At 37.9% G+C, this 19,288-nt stretch overlaps 1 protein-coding gene across 1 annotated transcript in view; it reads right to left on the bottom strand.

Annotated features, from left to right (window-relative positions):
* GTF3C3 (general transcription factor IIIC subunit 3) overlaps positions 1 to 18,883 on the bottom strand; it is a 36,213-nt gene extending 17,330 nt beyond the window's left edge. Inside the window, exons 1-9 of the mRNA XM_003406157.4 lie at positions 18,688 to 18,883; positions 17,610 to 17,721; positions 11,414 to 11,601; positions 10,539 to 10,662; positions 8,655 to 8,846; positions 7,991 to 8,156; positions 6,444 to 6,591; positions 4,955 to 5,027; positions 761 to 864 (exon numbers count right to left, since the gene is read on the bottom strand). Coding sequence (XP_003406205.1) covers positions 761 to 864; positions 4,955 to 5,027; positions 6,444 to 6,591; positions 7,991 to 8,156; positions 8,655 to 8,846; positions 10,539 to 10,662; positions 11,414 to 11,601; positions 17,610 to 17,721; positions 18,688 to 18,789 — 1,209 coding nt within the window. The 5' untranslated portion in view covers positions 18,790 to 18,883. The remainder of the gene's footprint in view (positions 1 to 760; positions 865 to 4,954; positions 5,028 to 6,443; positions 6,592 to 7,990; positions 8,157 to 8,654; positions 8,847 to 10,538; positions 10,663 to 11,413; positions 11,602 to 17,609; positions 17,722 to 18,687) is intronic.
* Positions 18,884 to 19,288: the final 405 nt, after the last annotated feature.

Here is a 19,288-nt window from a genome sequence, read left to right as displayed (position 1 = left end):
CTTTTGCGGACCTGTTATAAGACAGGCAGCGCAGGAACGAAGACAACGCTGATCCACCATGCTCCTGCTCTAAAGCATCAGGCATAGCCTGCCTCAGCAAGACAGACCCCTGTGCTCGCTGTTCTTTTAGGGAAGCTGTCCCCCCTTCCTGTATGGCTTACTCCATCACTTCCTTCGGGCTCTTATTCAAATGTCACCTTTCAGAGAGGTCTTTCTTGGCCACCCTACTTAAAACTAAAATTCCCCAACACTCCCCATTCCTTTTTCTTGTTTGATTTTCTCCATAGCACTTATCACAATTAACATCCTATGTATTTAACATATTCATTTCATTTATTATCAATCTAATCTCATTAGAATGAAATATCCATGAGGGCAGGGATTTGTGTATTTTATTCAATACCTTATCCTAAGGTCTAAAAAGTAGATGCTCAATAAATTTTTGTTAAATGAAATACTTGGTCCAAAGCCAGCAAAAGAGAACAGCTGTCAGATTTATCACCAATTGTCTAAAAGGCTCGATCTCACATTCTGACCTCTAGTCTGTTCTCATTTAAAAAAAAACAAATTACTATAAGCCAATTCCAAAATACTTTTAGCTTTTATAAGACACTCATACAAAAATAATTTTATGCTTAATGTTACCTCTATGGTTTTAAGAACTGTGAAAATCTAGGATCAAGTTACAATTTCTTGACATCAGCAGAAAAAAGACTATTTTATCTGAAGCATCTTAAGTACAGAACTTAATATTACTTACATTAAGTGGTTCCAGGATGTTGAGATGTACAAGGCAGACCATCAATTTCACTGTGATATCTATTGGAACTCCATCAGGTATAGTGCAGGAAACACTCTCACCAGCTGTCAAACAGACAAGACAAAAAGCAGTTCCTATATGCAAGGTCAGAATGCAGCACATATGAAGCAAATTCTATCTTCTATGTAAGATCTCATTAACTTCGTTCAAAGCAAATGATTCAATAGTCCTTCTCAGGTAGGCCAACTCTATTATTAGGTTCTTACATTCCCCTTATCCTGTCTTTTGGTAGCAATTATCCTTCCCATTCTTTTCCTAATAAATTATCTACTTATCCCAAACCTGCATAAACTCCCATACCTTTTCCATCAAAACTACAGAACTAGAAAGACAAAAATGATAAATTAGAATGTATAAATCCTCTTTTTTCTTCCTGAATTAAAAAAGCACTTTTTAATCTTCATTACAAAGAGGTTAGGAAAGAGATACATAACACTGTATTGTTTTCTGAAACTTCATTACAGTAAAACAATTTTTAAAGCCTGGGGAAATTAATTTTTAATCTACATTTAAAGTATATTTTGTAAAGTCTAAAAAATTCCAAATTTACATGATTCCATTTCAGAGAACTCTGAAGCACGAAATCCGAAGACATCAGAAATGTGTCTTAAGTGGTGGAATAAAATTTAAAATTCCATTAAAAATCAAATAATTTCATCTGTTTTATGGGACATGTCACGTATAATACTGCCTAAAATTACCAAGTCACAGGTAGTTTTAGATGTTTAACTAAGAGATTGTTTTTAATCACAGAACTTCAGGACAATAACTGATACTGGAAATCTAGCTTTGATATATAATCTGCTCAATGAGAGTACTACCATGTAAATTTACTTTATTCATTCTTAGGTGCCCCCGAGTTGGTTCCAACTCATAGTGACCCTACGTACAACAAAGCAAAACAATGCCCTGTCCTGCACAATCCTCACAGTCACTGCTGTGTTTGAGCCCCTGGTTGCAGCCACTGTGTAAATCCATCTCATTGACGATCTTCCTCTTTTTTGCAGACCCTCTACTTTACCCAGCATGATATCCTTCTCCAGGGACTGATCCTTGCTGATAACATGTCCAAAGTACATGAGACAAAGTCTTGTCAACCTTGCTTCTACTGAGCATTCTGGCTGCACTTCTTCCAAGACAGATTTGTCTTCTGGCAATCCACAGTACGTTCAATATTCTTTGCCAACACCCTATTTCAAAGGCATCAATTCTTCTTCCCTCTTCCTTATGCACTGTCCAGCTCTCACATGCATATGAGGTGACTGAAAATACCATGGCTTGGGTGAGGTGCACCTTAGTCCTCAAGATGACATCTTTGCTTTTTGACACTTTAGAGAGGAATTTGCAGCATTTGCAGCAATTTGCCCAGTGCAATGCATCATTTGATTTCTTGACTGCTGCTTCCAACGGCGCTGATTGTGGCTGTAAGTAAAATGAAATCCTTAACAACTTCGAAATTTTCTCCGTTTATCATGGTGTTGCTTAATGGTCCAGTTGTGAGGATTTTTGTTTTCTTTATGTTGAGGTGTAATCAATACTGAAGGCTGTAGTCTTTGATCTTCATCAATAAGTCCTCTTCACTTTCAGCAAGCAAGGCTGTTTCATCTGCATATTGCAGGTTGTTAGTGAGTCTTCCTCCAATCCTGATGACCCATTCTCCACATAGTCTAGCTTCTCTGATTATTTGTTCAGCATACAGACCGAGTAAGTATTATGAAAGGATACAATCCTGACACACACCTTTCCTGTGTATTCCCCTGTTCTGTTCAAACAACTGCCTCTTGGTCTATGTATGAGTTCCTCATGAGCACAATTAAGTTTTCTGGAATCCCCATTCTTCAAAATGTTATCTATAATTTGTTATGATCCACAGAGTTAAATGCCTTTGCATAGTCAATAAAACACAGGTAAACATCTTTCTGCTATTTTCTGCTTTCAGCCAAGACTCATCTGACATCAGCAGTGATATCCCTAGTTCAATGTCCTCTTCTGAATCTGGCTTGAATTTCTCTTCCAGTCGTTTAGCCAGGTAGCTGTCATTCAAATTTCTTGGCATAGACAAATTAGCACTTCCAGCACTGCATCCATCTGTTGAAACACCTCAATTGGTAATCCATCAATTCATGGAGCCTTGTTTTTCACCAATGTCTTCAGTGCAAATTGGACGTCTTCCTTCAGTACCATCGGTTCCTGATCAGATGTTACCTCCTGAAATGGGTGAACATCTACCAACCATTTCAGGCGGAAGCATATAATCAAGAACCGATGGTACTGAAGGAAGAAATTCAAGCTGCACTGGATCATAAAGCTCCATAAGGGCAAGGACCACGTCTATCTGGCTCAAAGCTACAGCCATAGCCTATTTCTTGCACAGACAGTAGCTATGGTCATATATCTGAATAAGGATTAAACACAGTGCACTGGCTTTAGTGGCCCTTTTGACTTTACTAAAATGGGATGCTACCTCTATTATATATGGGTTCAATATTCCCAAACTCTATCATTTTCTTTCTAGAAATACTGTGCAATAAAATGTATCTGTGTTTAACTTTCTAAAAGAAAGATAAGGTTATAATGTATGAAAAAGTAGAATCATTAAGATACAGTAAAATGTATTAAATGATAATTGATTATAATGATAGTTAAAAATGAACACAACTGTGTTTAATACTTTTCAAAACAAAGGACAGCAATAACTTACAACAGAAATATAATTTTCTAGAAGATACATCTTAAACAGAAACTACGGCTGCAAAATAACAATTGTTAACCTAGTCCAGGTCCAGGAAAAGTGTGGAAACTGGCAGAGTCCTTCAGAAGCCCTAATCCACTTTCATACCACTCCAATTTCTACTTCTTCCTCCACTCAGTTTATACCACCGGCTCCCTCAGGCTCCCCAGCCAAAGCACCCTAACTGACCCTGCCCATACAAGGCAATGCTCTCACACCCTGGGACCTCAGTCTGGAATGTGCGGATGTTTGCCTGAGGTCTGCTTAAACTGTTCCTCTATAAACCTTCTGTGATCCTTAGTATATCACCCATGGCGCCTCCTATTATAACTGTATACCTTTCATTTGAGCCTCTCTTCCTTCCCCTATTTCCGTGAGGAAATGGCATACTATATATTCCCCACGCATCTAGCATAGTAAAAAAAAAAAAAAAACTTTATAAGAAAGTTTTACAGAATTGGGCTTTTTCTTCCTCAACAAACTTTCTGCTCCAGCATTAATCTGCTCCATATCCCACCTTAGTGCTTGCTATCTATGAATTAGCACAAGGTCATTTGTGTAAATGAACTCCTACTCCCCATTTTGATGGGATCTTTTAAATAAAAAGGTCTTTGTTTTTCAGTAATTACACCTTAACCCAAGGGTTACATAATGATGAAATTTTTAGGCATCATGACAGACCAGGGAGGGAGTTATTTTTAAACAAACAGTCCAACCATCCACAAGCACCATCAAAAATCTCATGGATGGGGTGAAAGGTACTACACAATTCTCTTATAAGCACAGCAGATGTCTACTCTGCCCACAAAGACGACCAGTTTTGTTACAACCTCAGGAAGGGTCCTACATGTTAGTATTTTCACAGAACAGGCTAATGAGTGGTACACAGAAAAGAGTCAGGATGAGAGAAACCTAAAAGAGACCCTGAAAACCACCTCTCAGGCATGACTTTCTAACCAGATCTCTAATTACATATTTACAGTTTTCAAACAATGCAGGGTCGTCATATTTGCTTCTACTTTTCATGTGAATGCTTAAATTTGAAGTAAAGTTTTTTAAAATCAGTGCATTTTTAAGCGTTTTTGAAAAGTAAACTGCTTTAGATCTAAAGATTTTTCGATAAGCAGTTCAGTAATCCATTCTTTTTCCACATAACACTAAGAAAGGCCCTAGGTCAATGAGAAATGCCATGTTCAAATGGATGTATCGAGAAATAAAAAGACTCAAACACTTCAAAAAAAAATTACTTTTGAGTCAACACTCAAAAGACAAAGATATAAAATCTCTCTGAGGAAAAAATGCTGCTTGAGAAAATTTATGACGTGAACGTTAACTATCAATTCAAAATACCGTATTATGAGCAAAAGGATCAATATACTTTTCTATGCAAAGCAAACTACAACCTTTATTCTCCTCCAGGGTGCCTTCTTCTGTAGTTCTTTTTTCCAGCACGATTCCAGAAAAACCAGTAATTACCTGAAAAAACGGGGGGAAAAAAAAATAGTAGTTATGTAATGAAAAACCTTTCCATGATGCAAAGATTCATATAGTTAATTCAAATAAGTCTTACAATATATAAAACCCACCGCCGTCAAGTCGATTCCGACTCATAGCGACCCTATAGGACAGAGGAGAACTGCCTGAGTTTCCAAGGAGCGCCTGGCGGATTCGAACTGCCGACCTCTTGGTTAGCAGCTATGCCACCAGGGTTTCCTATGATATATAAAGGGGATATAAAACAGAACAGTAAATCTTTTTTAAAATAAGGAACTACTGTGGTACATTAGGAGCCCTGGTGGTGCAGTGGTTGAGTTTGGCAGCTAATCAAAAGGGCAGCAGTTCAAATCCACCAGATGCTCGCTGAAAACCACATGGGGCAGTTCTATTCTGTCCCATAGGGTCACTATGAGTCGGAATCATCTTGACGGCAATGGGTTTTTTTTTTTGGCTGGTACATTAACATTTTTATATCGTATTTACTAATGATAACTAAAGATATTCCCCAGTATCAAACCAATCTACTTTTCCCGACAGCTTAAGAAATGAATCCCAGCAATTACACCTACTCCTCACTTACCGACTATCTCGGTATCTGGCATTTCACATTTACAATAGTACAAAATTCACTGAGTATTTTGCACATTAACAACATATGTCTGGTAGTAACGAATGCTGAGGCATGAGTAACACTGACCGTGATGGCTAAGGTTACATGTTAACTTGGCTGGGCCATGATACTCAGTGGTTTGACCATTACGTAATGATGTAATTTGGCAGCTGTGTAACACAGTATTCCTCCATTTTGTGATCTGTTGTGGTCATCCTCCATTTTCACATAACGCTGATTTTCACAAACGACCTGGTCGTTGGAACCTAACCATGTCGATAAAGTGAGGGGAGGGTGTAGTCTATTAAGTCCTGCTACCCTGAAGTACAGACATATTTCATGTGATAATAGCATTATCTTTTATCATCTATAACTACATTTTATATTTCATATGGAATCCAGAAATCTATTGTTTCCATATAGATTCTTCATCTATATGAGCCCTGGTGGCACACTGGTTAAGGTGCTCAACTGCAAACCGAAGGATCAGCGGATTGAAACCATTAGCAGCTCTGTGGGAGCAGTATGTGGCAGTCTGCTTCCAGAGAGATTTACAGGTTTGGAAACCCTGTGGGGTCACTATGAGTCAGAACTGACTTGATGTACTGGATTTTTTTTGGTGTGGGTATATATGTATGTGTGTGTGTATATATATATACATATATATACACACACACGTTAGTATAAAAGTATTTTTAATGTATATAGCTAAAATGAGGACTAAGGATTTCGAGAACACAGAAATGCATTCAAAGCCTAACAGAGAAGCATGTAAATGTTCCTACCTCCAAAGCTCTATCATACTGTTTGTTAGAAATAAATAGTTCAGCTGCTATGTTAACATCTTCCATGGAGACTAGGCCTTGGTGTTTTGAGAAAGCTTCTTCAATAATGTTAATAGCAGATGTAACATCATTGGCTTCATAGTAACTCCTAAAAATACAAGTGGCAAATGGATAAATACTTATTTAATTCAGATTATAAAATGCATGTCCTTGCTTAGATCCTCTAACAATTTACCGTGATTTTCATTCTCCTAAGATTTGGGAGAAAAATCTTTCTTCTTCGAAATCATAATTAGAGCTGATCTAGAGGAAAATGTGCCATGTCGGTATAATAAGGTCATAATTTTAAGCATCTCACTCTCCAAATGCTACCTCCCATCATTCTAACTCATTCCCTCCATAACACAATACCAACAACTCTTCTGCTTCAACCAGACCTACAAAGCATTGATCCTACTACCACTTTTTCGCTGACCCTCACACCCTTCAAGTCCTCACTTTCCTCTTTCCCCGTGGTCTAACATAATTATACCCTTGCACAACTGCTCAATCCTCTTGTTTTTTCTCTCCCTTTATCAACATCATCTAGTAATAACCTAACCCTGGTTATATCCAACTATGCCTATTTTTTACCACCATCTTCCCAACAGACCATAGCTAGAGAAAAACACCCAACCATGCTGACTGATCACACTCTCAATTAATGACCACTAGCCTCAAATGAGCCCATGGTGATGATAAGCAATCTTACTACAGTTACTTAATCCAGTGCTTCTCAAACTTGAATGTGCATACAAATCAAGTGGGGATCTTGTAAAGGGATGTATTCTGATTCAGTGAAGCTGAGGCAAGGCTGAGATCCTGTATTTCTGACAAGCTCCTAGGGGATGCAAATGCTGCCAGTCTGTGGGACAGCAAGGTCCTAGACAACTGTCACATTCTCTCCTCTCTATTCAAACCTCCAACACTCTCCCATCCTCACCCTTAGCTGACAAAGTTCCTTCTTATTTACCAAGAAAAGAGAATCAAATCAGGAGATATCCCACATACTCTCATATCAACCTACTTACCTGTACCTGTGGCCATATCCTCTGCCTTCCTCCTTTATCTGGGATGACTGGTTACTGTACATAACGCCAACCCCAACTAGATCCCATTCCCTCTAACCTACTCAAGGATACCATTCAAGCAACTGTCGTTCTCTCATAAATTTTCAATGTGTCCCTCAATTTTGGAATATTCCCATCTGAATACAAACATATTGTAATTATTCCCAACTAAAACAATTCTCTCTTACCTCTACAACCCATCCTTATATATTCTTATATACACAATTTTCTAAGCAATCTTGAAAGCAGACCTAAACAGAAAAGTACTAAAAAACCACTTCCGAATTTAAGCACGATATAAAATACAGAAGGCAAAAACATGATTTCTTAACTTCTCTGAACGTCAATGAAATGTATACCCTACTTCAAACATATGCCTTGATTTCTAAAGTAAGATGATTAATAAGAACATATATATAAATTTCATTCCAAACTTACTTTGCCATATCTCTAGCCAGCTGCATAAAACGTTCTCCGTCAGATGGAGTCAAATAGTTTAAAATCCTCCTATAACCATCCATTGCCATTTTATGATCTCCCATCTGCTCATAAAGGCTTGATCGCTCCCACAGATAACGAACATTAGTAGGTTCATATTTAAGGGCTGAAAAGGAATATAGACAATGATTCAACATAAAAAAGGGTGCATAGTACCTGTGTGTGACCAAGCATCTTTTCAGAAATTCTAATACTTTAAATTAACTCTCCAATGGAACCAAGGACATTATTCTGTAATAAATCTGTCTTCACAGGAACTCTTGACTAAGTCTGACCCAACACTAAATAGAACCTGAATCTCTGTCAGTCTTCTTCATTTGGACTCTTGTCTGATGTTACCTTTGAGGGACAGTTTAGAACCAACACTGATCTCAGTAGTAGGAAACTGAAGGTACTGTTCATCTATCAACTTCTGTGCTATATTAGCTCACAATATAATAAAATTGCTGATAAACATGAAAACAGAGCAGCCCTAAACACTCACTTCTGGCATAAAAGGCTATAAGGAATAAATATATTTCACCCAACATCACAACCCAGAAGAGTAAATACGATTATCAAATGTAACATTTTATCAAACAAAATGAGAAAAAAATTTAATTACCTTTCGTATAGCAAAAAATAGCCTGCTTAATATTGTCTTGTTCCAGAGACATTTCCGCCAGTCTAACCCATTCTTCTGTGTCACTGGGATTTAAATGTGCAGCAATCAACTCAAACTGCAATGATTTCTCCATGTCGCCTTGGTCCTCATATATCATGGCAAGAGTAGAGAATGGCTCATAAGCCAGAGGAGCTATAATGAATTAAAAAAACAAATTCCAGAGTTTGTGTTAACGGAAGAGTAACAACTCACAAAAGGAGAGTAGGAATGGTTGCACAACTTAAGAATACAATCAATGTCACTGAGCTGTATATGTACAAATTACGAACTGGTGTATGTTTTGCTGTGTATGTTCTCAACAACAAAAATTAATTAAAAACAAATTCTATTGCATAGGGATAGAAGCTTAAGCTGATGTAATCCTACGGTTCAAACTAAGAATCCTTTAATACTTAAGCTCTTTAAAGCAGTCTCCAGAATTATACAAACTATTTAATGGAATTTAGGATAAACATGAAACTATAATTTGCTTAATTTTATTTTCATAAATTCGTAGCATTTTTAAAGCAATATTTTCTCCAAGGAAAGTATAATTTCTCCACCAAACCCTCTTCATAAAAACCCTACCCTTCACTAAGACTGAGCATGGCTCAATAACTCAAAGTTCACTCCAATGAGCACCAGCCACATCAGCAGAATTCAATCTTCAGACTCCAGCTCCCATACCAGGCAGCGTGAAATGGACTGATATGATACTCATGCGGCACCTAAATCCTGGATATTTAAGTAAGTGGTTAATCTCCATTTCTGAAATAGTGTTTCTGAAATGAAGTTCAAGATTACTAGTGATTAAAATCAAAAACAATTGTCAAAAAATATATAAACTCAAATAAAAGAATGAATGATACTGAGGGAAAAAGTTTGGTTATTTCTTCTTAACATTTATTTTGTATTTGGTGAAAGTTTACACAGCAAATTAGGTTCACGTTTGAAAATTTCTACACAAATTGTTCAGCGACAATGTGTCAACATTCTCCTTGTGTTCTGGTTATTCTGTTTCCAGTCCTTTAGTTTCCCTGCCCAGTTAATTTTACTTCTGATGGGGTAAAAAGAAAAAGCAGTGGCCTAAAACTACCCTAATGAATAATCCAGGCAATTACAAAAAAAAAAAAATGAAACTTCTTTGAAGGGGTGTATGTTTTGTTGTATACATTTTCACCAAAAACAAACAAACAACAACCCTGAAAGAATCCTAGTCTAAATGAAAAGAAATACCAAAATATTGAAGAGATAAATTAAGAGTAAACTATACTATGACTATGCAAGCCACTATGTGGGGCATCATTTGGCAAAATTTCAGGAAAGCTAAATAATAAATACGAGCGATTAGTCAAATGTTCCAGAGACATTCTGAAGCTGTCCTTCAATATGTCCATGGTTTACACTTTAACGGAGAGATAAGATGACAACTTTAAATTCTGTTTTTTTACCAAAAGAATGGTCTAGTAGGTTAAAGTAATCTAGCCTGCCTGATCTGGAAAATGAAAGAATGTACTTCAAGTGGTTTTAATGTAATAGGTCTCATATATCAAAAAAGACTACAAAAGTCTAAAACCTTTAAAATGAAACAGATTAAAAACAAAAAAAATAAAAAAGAGCCTGTAAGACCGTAATAAATATTAACAATATTTTACTGAATCATACTCTGTGGTTTTAATTTTCTTAGTAATGATTCCAATTCATGTGAAAAGTGGCAAGTCACTGATACCACAATCACTTCAAGTTCTGAATACATTTTCCAAACGGTACAGTGAAGTACTGCTCCATTTGTTTTAAGTCAGACTATTAAATTGCTATCATCAATAAAATCCCCATAGAACACACCTTGTCTTATGATTTCCATGCACATCAAGATGGCTTCTTCACGTTCTCCTCGAGCGAAGCGGATGTTGGCTTCGCCCATGAGACCTCTCAGAGCTCTGGGAAGTTTACTCCGAGGCCTCTTCTCCTGTACGGAGGAAAAATGACATTCAGATTAGAACAGAATGAACTCTAGATTTTAACCCCAGTCACATTAACAAATATAGAAGATAATGAAACCGAAATTTTCCTTTAGTACTTTTCAATCACCTAAATTCAAAATGGAAGACTAAACAGTTGCAATTCTAAATGACTCACTAATATTTAAGTCTGTATTTCAGGAAAAAGTATAAAACTCAACTGCAGGAAAAGAACGGAAATTATTCTCATAGACTTCCAAGAAGAGATCTCAGCAAGTTTAAAAAAATAACAACAAAAGAAGGTTCCTACAGCAGAAAGTTCAAAGTACACTAAGATAAAGAAAGCAAAAGCTAACCTGGTTAGGAATTACTATAGCACTAATTAGAATAGTAGCAAACTTAGAACTGTATGCTACAAAATGGATACGTTTGCTAGACTTACTGTGATATAATCTGCTATAATATCCTCTTTCCTTCAAAACTGTCCATTCAGAATGAACTTGGTTTAAAAAAATTATAATATGAAACTTTTAATAGCAAACTACACTATATTTTGACACACGTAATAATTAGCATTTTACATTAAAAATCTCTAAAAGGAAACACAACAATCCAGTGACAATAGTTGTTTCATGGTATTTCCTTTCAGATTATTTGAATTTTTTCCTAGGTATATGTATAATTTAAAGACTGCTTTTTCAATTACTCTGCCAATTTTTTACATTATGCTTATAATAACCAAAATAAGTAAGAATTTACTTTCATCATTTTCTTGGTTTCACGATTGAGAACCATCTCCAATACAAATACATCGCCTGCAGTGGGTTGTTCAGATGTTTCTTCCTCCTCCTCCTCTTCATCCTCTTCCTCCTCATCATCTTCATTCTCTCCAAGCATAGAAGCAAAGACCTTGTGAACTGACTTACTGACTCCATCTGACGTTTCTCCTGAGGAAAGAGACATGGATGATGCCCAAAAAAAAGAAACCTCTAAAACATTCAATAGACAAAAGACAAAAGCAGTACTCAAAGTCACTCAGTTCTCCCAATTATCTGGAGTATAAATACCGATATAGAGTATAAATTTCTTTAAAAGTAAGAAAGTAAATACCCCCAATAACCAACCAAAAGAAGAAAGCTATCACAAAGCCATGTATTTTACTCTGTAGAAATAGCTGACTCGTCCTTTAGGCCTCATCCAGATCTAAAAGCAAAATTAAGAAATTAGAAGCACACACAGTAACATTTAAAAGTAGAGAGAAAAGATAAAACAACAATAAAAAATAGACATAAGAATTAAATAAGCCTGGTGGTACAGAACCAGGTGGTATAGCATAGTTATACTAGGTATGGCATGAGGGCTCCAGAACCAGGTTGCCTGAGTCCAAACTTCATCTCCATCTACTGCTAGCTATGTAACCTTGGACAAGTTACTTAAGTGCTCTGTAAATCAGTTTCCTCATTTGTAAAATTGGGTTAATGATAATGCCTGCCTTATAGGGTTGCTCTAAGGATAAATTGAGTGTGTGTGTATACATACATATTTAGAATAACACCCATTATGTAGTTAACCGCTCAATAAATCCCACTATTAGTATTAAAGGAGTCCTGGTGGTGCAATGGTTAAGCACTTGGCTGCTAACTGAAAGGTTGGCAACTTGAACCCATCCAGCAGCTCTGTGAGAGAAAGACCTGGTAATGTGCTCCTGTAAAGATTACAGCCCAGAAAACCCTATGGTACAATTCTGCTCTGTTACATAGGGTCACCGAGTCAAAATTGACTGGACGGCACCTAATGACAACAACATTAGTATTAAGATAGTACCATTATTCCTTTAAGGACAAAATAACATGACAGACTATTTGAATCTTGGGTACCACTCAAGTACAACGATTGTTTTATATTGATAATAATCTTGGATGACCAGGAAAAGTTTAAGTTCTGAAGCGTCTTTTCTCTTAAACAAAGCAGAAACATGTAACATATTTTAGAAAAGTTCCAAGAAAATACTTAACATTTAAAAAATATAATTTTTGTGTCCAAAAAACCTTTAAGCTTAAACGCGCCGCATAAATGTAAGATGTTAATACGTCAGGAGAAACTGTGCGTGTGAAGGGGAGATTTCAGGAACTCTCTCTACTTCATGCACAACTTCTGTAAACCTAGAACTGCTCTAAAAAATCAAATCTATTTTTAAAAAAAAAGCATATTTGCTTAACTGAAATGCCTTCAACCCAAAGATTTCCTACTTAATTTGGATAAATTAGATAATCAATATATTTAAGGAAAAACAAATTAAAAAAAAAAAAAACTAACATGTTCTGAGCAACAAATAAATTATTACTATAAAGTCATAAAGACCATTTTCAAGAATTCTGAACATCCAAAACAAAGATGAAAAGAAATGTGTACAGGATCTCCGGATCAATGAGTTCACCACAATAACAGAAAAAAGGAGAAAAAAAATCATACAATCATCTTGATAGGTACAGAGAAGCATTTGATAAAATTCAACATCCATTCCTAATAAAAACTCTTAGTCAACTAGAAATGGAAAGGGATATCTTTAATTTGATGAAGAGTATATACAAAAAATTTCCCACAAACACACTTAATGGCAAATTATTTAAAGTTACCAGGATTGAGACAAAGATGCCTACTATCACCACTTCCATTCAACACTCTACTGAAGATCCCAGCCAACGCAATAAGATAAAAGAAACCGAAAAGACAAAGCTAGCAAGGAAGAAATAAAACCGTTCTCTTTCGCAGATGACACGATTACATATGCAGAAAATTCAAAAGACTCTACGTACCAACTGTCAGAACTAATAACCTTGCTGGATACAAGGTCAATATACAGAAACTAGTTATGTTTTTATATATCAGCAACAACGAATAAAAAATAAAATTAAAAGAAGGCCTTACCTGCATGGTGTCTGCGATGGGGGCTCAAGAGCAAGAATTTAGCAGTGGTACTCAGCAATGAAGGTCTCTTGATGGCGTCAACAGTTTGTACTTAACTACTAACTGAAATAAAGGAGCACTGCTGGCACAGTGGTTAAGCGCTCAGCTGCCATCTGAAAGGCCAGAAGGTCGAATACACCAGCCCGCTCTATAGGAGAAAGATGTGGTACTCTGCTTGCGTAAAGATTACAGCCTTGGAAGCCCGATGCAGCAGTTCTACTCTGTCCTCTAGTGTCACTGTGACTCAGAATCGACTTAAGGGCAATGGGTCATTAATCAAAAAGTTGGCGATCTGACCCCACCCAGTAGCTCCATGGAAGAAAGGTCTAGTGACCTGTTTCCAGGAAAACCCTCCAGAGCTCAGTTCTACTCTTCAACACAGAGCCACTATGAGTCGGAATCAATTCGAGGGCAATGAGTTTGGTTTTGGTTTTATTCAGCAATGTTCAGATGATGAAAGACAATGGCCTAGTGGCCATATATTCCAATTAGTTGACTTTGACAAAGCCTGTTCAAAACTGATCCTTTCTTCTGCTCACCGAGAGTCTAGGCAGAGTTCTGGGACAACTTCCTTATGCAAAATTGAGGACTTTTTTTTATCTTAAAAGGACCAAATGAATTACTTGTGCTGAGGCTACATAGTACTAGTGTGCCTCGCCACTGATGACGAGCCAGAACTGGACTCAGGCGGCCCCTTTTTTAGGGAGGGCCTGATAGCCACCACCCAGGTGACCGGACTGGAGGTACTCAGTGGTGCCTGCTGCTACAGTTGCACCTCAAAAACCTGATGATAAAAGAGCTGCTCCACCCCCAGGTGGACAAGGAACGACCCACTGGTTGTTAGAACATCAGCCCCCTTCTCCATCTCACCTGACTGACAAGATAAGAATTTTCTAACCTCAGTTTTCTCTTTTTTTCAGCTAGGAATCATGCCCTTTCTTCCCTACATGGTTCAGAGAGGCAGGAATAAAGTTTGTTTCCTGCCTACCTTTGTAAATGTGTGCTGTCCGTGTACAGGCCTATTTGTTTAGAGGAAAAAGAATCACTTCTACTTCTATGCCCTGGAACTAGAAAGTTTACTTCTCAAACAGACTCAATACACAAAACATCCCAGGTGGCTTGATATAGATAAACAGATACCAGCACTGTAATCACTAGAAAGGTTTATCAACTACTGTACTGTAAATTAATAAATTAGCATACTGCTCATTTATCAGGCTCTGTGAGTGAGTCTCAGTGCAGTAACCAAATTCGTATCTGGATGCAGAGCTGAGGCTAGATTCAGGAACAAGGCAACATACTAAGATACCCATGCTATTTATGAGGTCCCATTTGGGCAACCAACTTGCATTTCACTCTGACATTTCTATCTTATCTCCCTATAACTAAAGCAGTGGTTTAAAAGCCACTTTATAGAAAAGTGTAATTCATTACAATTTTGGGGAATGCAGCTTGCAAGTAATTAGTCATCAACTGAGAAAGCTAATTTAAAAAAAATACTGACTCTAAAAAGACCCCGAATAAAAATGCTGATGTCAATTCAAAACACTTTTCCAAGGGAAGACGCCCTACACAAGCAAAGCTGTACTGGAAAAGAAGAACAAAGTGGGAGGCCTCATGCTACCTAATTTTAGAACCGATTATACCGCCACAGTAGTCAAAACAACCTGGTACTGGTACAACAACAGATACATTGACCAATGGAACAGAATTGAGAATCCAGACGTAAATTCATCCACTACGAACACATGATATTCAACAAAGGCCCAAAGTCCGTTCAATGGAAAAAGTCTCTTTATAAATGGTGCTGGCATAACTAGATATCCATCTGCAAAAAGATGGAACAAGACCCATACCTCACACCATGCATAAAGACTAACTCAAAATGAAACAAAGACCTAAAAATAAAATCTAAAATGATAAAGATCATGGAAGAAAAAATAGGGACAACACTAGGAGCCCTAATACATAGCATAAACAGTATACAAAACATTACTAACAATGCACAAACACCAGAAGAGAAACTAGGTTAGCTGGGAGCTCCTAAAAATCAAACACTTATGCTCATCAAAAGACTTCACCGAAAGAGTAAAAAGACAACCTACAGACTGGGAAAAAATTTTTGGCTATGACAAATCCGATCAACATCTAGTCTCTAAAATCTACAAGATACTGCAAAACCTCAACAACACAAAGACAAATAACCACCCAATTAAAAAATGGGCAAAGAATATGAACACACACTTCACCAAAGAAGACACTCAGGCAGCTAACAGATACATGAGGAAATGCTCACGTTCATTAGCCACTGGAGAAGTGCAAGTCAAGACTACAATGACATTCCATCTCACTCCAACAAGGCTGGCGTTAATCCAAAAAACACAAAATAATTAATGTTGGAGAGGTTATGGGGAGACTGGAACACTTATATATTGCTGTTGGGAATGTAAAATGGTACAACCACTTTGGAAATCGATTTGACGCTTCCTTAAAAACTTAGAATAGAACTACCACACAATCCAGCAATCCCACTCCTTGGAATATATCCTAGAGAAATAAGAGCCTTTACATGAACAGATAAATACACACCCATGTTCACTGCAGCACTGTTTACAATAGCAAAAAGATGGAAACAACCAAAGTGCCCATCAACAGATGAACGGATAAACAAATTATGATATAGTCACACAGTGGAATACTACACCATAAAAGAAAAACGATGAACTCATGAAACATCTCATAACATGGATGAATCTGGAAGGCATTATGCTGAGTGAAATTAGTCAGTCACAAAAGCACAAATATTGTATGAGACCACTATCATAAGAACTCAAGAAAAGGTTTAAACACAAAAGAAGATATTCTTTGATAGTTATGAGGGTGGGGAGGGAGGAAGCGGGGTATTCATTAATTAGATGGTAGACAAGAATTATTTTAGGTGAAGGGAAGGTCAACACACAATACAGGGAAGTCAGCACAAGTGGAATAAACCAAAAGCTAAAAAGTTTCCTGAATACAACCAAACACTGAGGGACAGAGTAGCAGGGGAAGGGGTCTGAGGACCATGGTTTCAGGGGACATGTACGTCAATTGTCATAACAAAGTATATTAAAAAAGCATTCCACATCCCACTTCGGTGAGTGGCATCTGGGGTCTTAAAAGCTAGCAAGTGGACATCTAAGATGCATCAATTGGTCTCAACCCACGTGGAGCAAAGGAGAATGAAGAACACCAAAGACGCATGGAAAATAAGAGCCCAAGAGACACAAAGGGCCATATAAACCAGAGACTCCATCAGCCGGAGACCAGAAGAACTAGATGGTGCCTGGCTACCACCAAGGACTGCTCTGACAGGGAACACAAGAGAGAATCCCTGATGGAGCAGGAGAAAAGTGGGATGCAGAACTCAAATTCTAGTAAAAAGACGAGACTTAATGACCTGATTGAGACTGGAGGGGCCCCAGAGGACATGGCCCCTGCACTCTTTGTAAGCCCAAAACTAAAACCATTCCTGAAGCCAACTCTTCAGACAAAGATTAGACTGGACTATAATACATAAAATGATACTGGTGAGGAGTGTGCTTCTTAGCTCAAGCAGACACATGAGACTACGTGGGCAGCTCCTGTCCAGAGGCCATAAGAGAAGGCAGAGGGGGAGAGGAGCTGGTTGAATGTACACCGGAGATACAGGGTAGAGAGGGGAAGTGTGCTGTCACATGACAGGGAGAGCAACTAGGCTCCCATAACAACGTGTGTGTATAAGTTTTTATATGAAAAAAAAAATTTTTTTTTCCAACACTGGAACTCACAAAAATAACCATCACCATATAAACTGAAATATTTGTTGAGTACCTATTATACATCAAGCCCTGTGCTCCTGATAAATGAGATAATCAACAACAGACTATTGCTGCAATAAAAAACGTTTTCATTCGGTTGCTTAGGTACACTTAACATGTAAAGCAAGTAGCAAATGTTCTTAACATACCATCATTGACATCTTTGTTCTGGGATTTGGTAGAGTCAATTCCCGATGATGACGGAACTTCAAAGTCATTTGTATTTTCTTCAGCTGATAACTTTCGTTTTTCCTGAAGACTCTGTGATTGAAAATTAATGATTTCAAAAACTAATGCTGATTTTGCTGTCCCTATTTAAGAGCACATCACATACACATATATATTTCTATATATGTGTATACATATAGAAGTTTAGCACACATATGTGGAGGCTAAAATTTAACAGTCAAAGCATTTCAAAATACTTGGGCTTTATCCTCCAGTTTGAATCAGTCATTCTTATAAATAATAATAAAAAAAATTCTATCTTGCCAATTTCATTAATCCACACATTGTATCCCAGTCCCTTAAATTAAAAGAGATGGGGCACTACCGGTTGCACGGATTAAGAAAGAAATCTGACAGCTGATTCTAAAAGGAGCAATTACTTTTATTTTCCGTCTGACTTCAAGTAATTGAGAACATACGGAAAGTTCAGATCCTTTTTCTTAAGTGTTTTGAATACATATGAAGATTTTCTTGTTATCAAACAATAAAGTTCTTTTTTTTTTTTTTTTTGGTAGAAGTTACATCATACCACTGGGAAAACTGCTAAAAATGAGAGCTCAACCCTCGTCAGTTTAGAAATAGGAAAATTGAGGCCTAAAGAAATGAGGTAATTCGCCCACCGAAAATCACAAAACGACTTCGTGGCAAAGCTCTAGGACTAGAACCAGATACTCTGACTCCAAACTCCATTCCCTGTCCCCCCGTCCCCGTTTAACCTGTTGTTGTCGTTAGTTGCCCTTTAACCTACTAACGCTGAACTACCTTCAAAACAGCAAATTTTACCGAGACAAAGGCAACTGGGGGCGGGGATGTTTAAGCGGAATTTAAAGCAGGAATGAAGAAAGGGGTGAGGACGGAGTTGCGATAAGAAGACGAAAAAGAGGCCGCGAGTCCCCAGCCCGTCCTATGGCAGCGAACGAGGTCATCTAAGCCCCCAAATCTCTCTTTGTGTATTCGGGGAGAAAGAGGGAGGGGCCTTCAGGCCTAGCAGCGCCTTACTTTCTTCTCGCGGTTTTTTCTCTCTTCTCTCCGCCCTTCGAACTCCTCAAAGGAGATTTTCCCTTCCAGGTAGTCGATGAGCTCCGGGCTGAACCCCGACATGTCTACTGGGTCCGGCTACGCAACCCCAAGAACCGGGACAGGGAACCGGAAGAACAACGCCAGCCAGACTCTACCCTGCACCGGGACCTGCAGTCCTCTCGAGAAACCGACCCGGCCTGCGGCGTAGGCGCCGCGCTCGGGTTCCGCAGGCGCACTGGCCCTCAGTGCGCACTCCCACCCGGGTCGCCCTTCCTCCAGCTTAAGATTTTTCGGCAGCTGAGGAAAATGTATTTTAAAGAGACTTTCCTTAACCTATATATTTTCCCTCAATTTCCGTTTAAAATGTCGGTATCATTCTCTCACATCTGTTTCCCCGTCTGAATGTTCTTTAAATTACTTTGGTCTTTGCTGAAGTGATTTATTTCTTACTCTGTCATGTCCGTTGGGTACTTTCCAGCTCTCCCCTGCCTCTTAAAGAAAGCCTTTCCTCGATTTACGCTGTAAATCCCATCTTCAATCAATGGCACCGTTAGTTTTCCCTTACTACGTAAATCCCCAA

Source organism: Loxodonta africana, chromosome 6 (assembly GCF_030014295.1).
Source record: "Loxodonta africana isolate mLoxAfr1 chromosome 6, mLoxAfr1.hap2, whole genome shotgun sequence".
Taxonomy (NCBI): Eukaryota; Metazoa; Chordata; class Mammalia; order Proboscidea; family Elephantidae; genus Loxodonta; species Loxodonta africana.
This window is presented reverse-complemented; position numbering and strand designations above follow the sequence as displayed.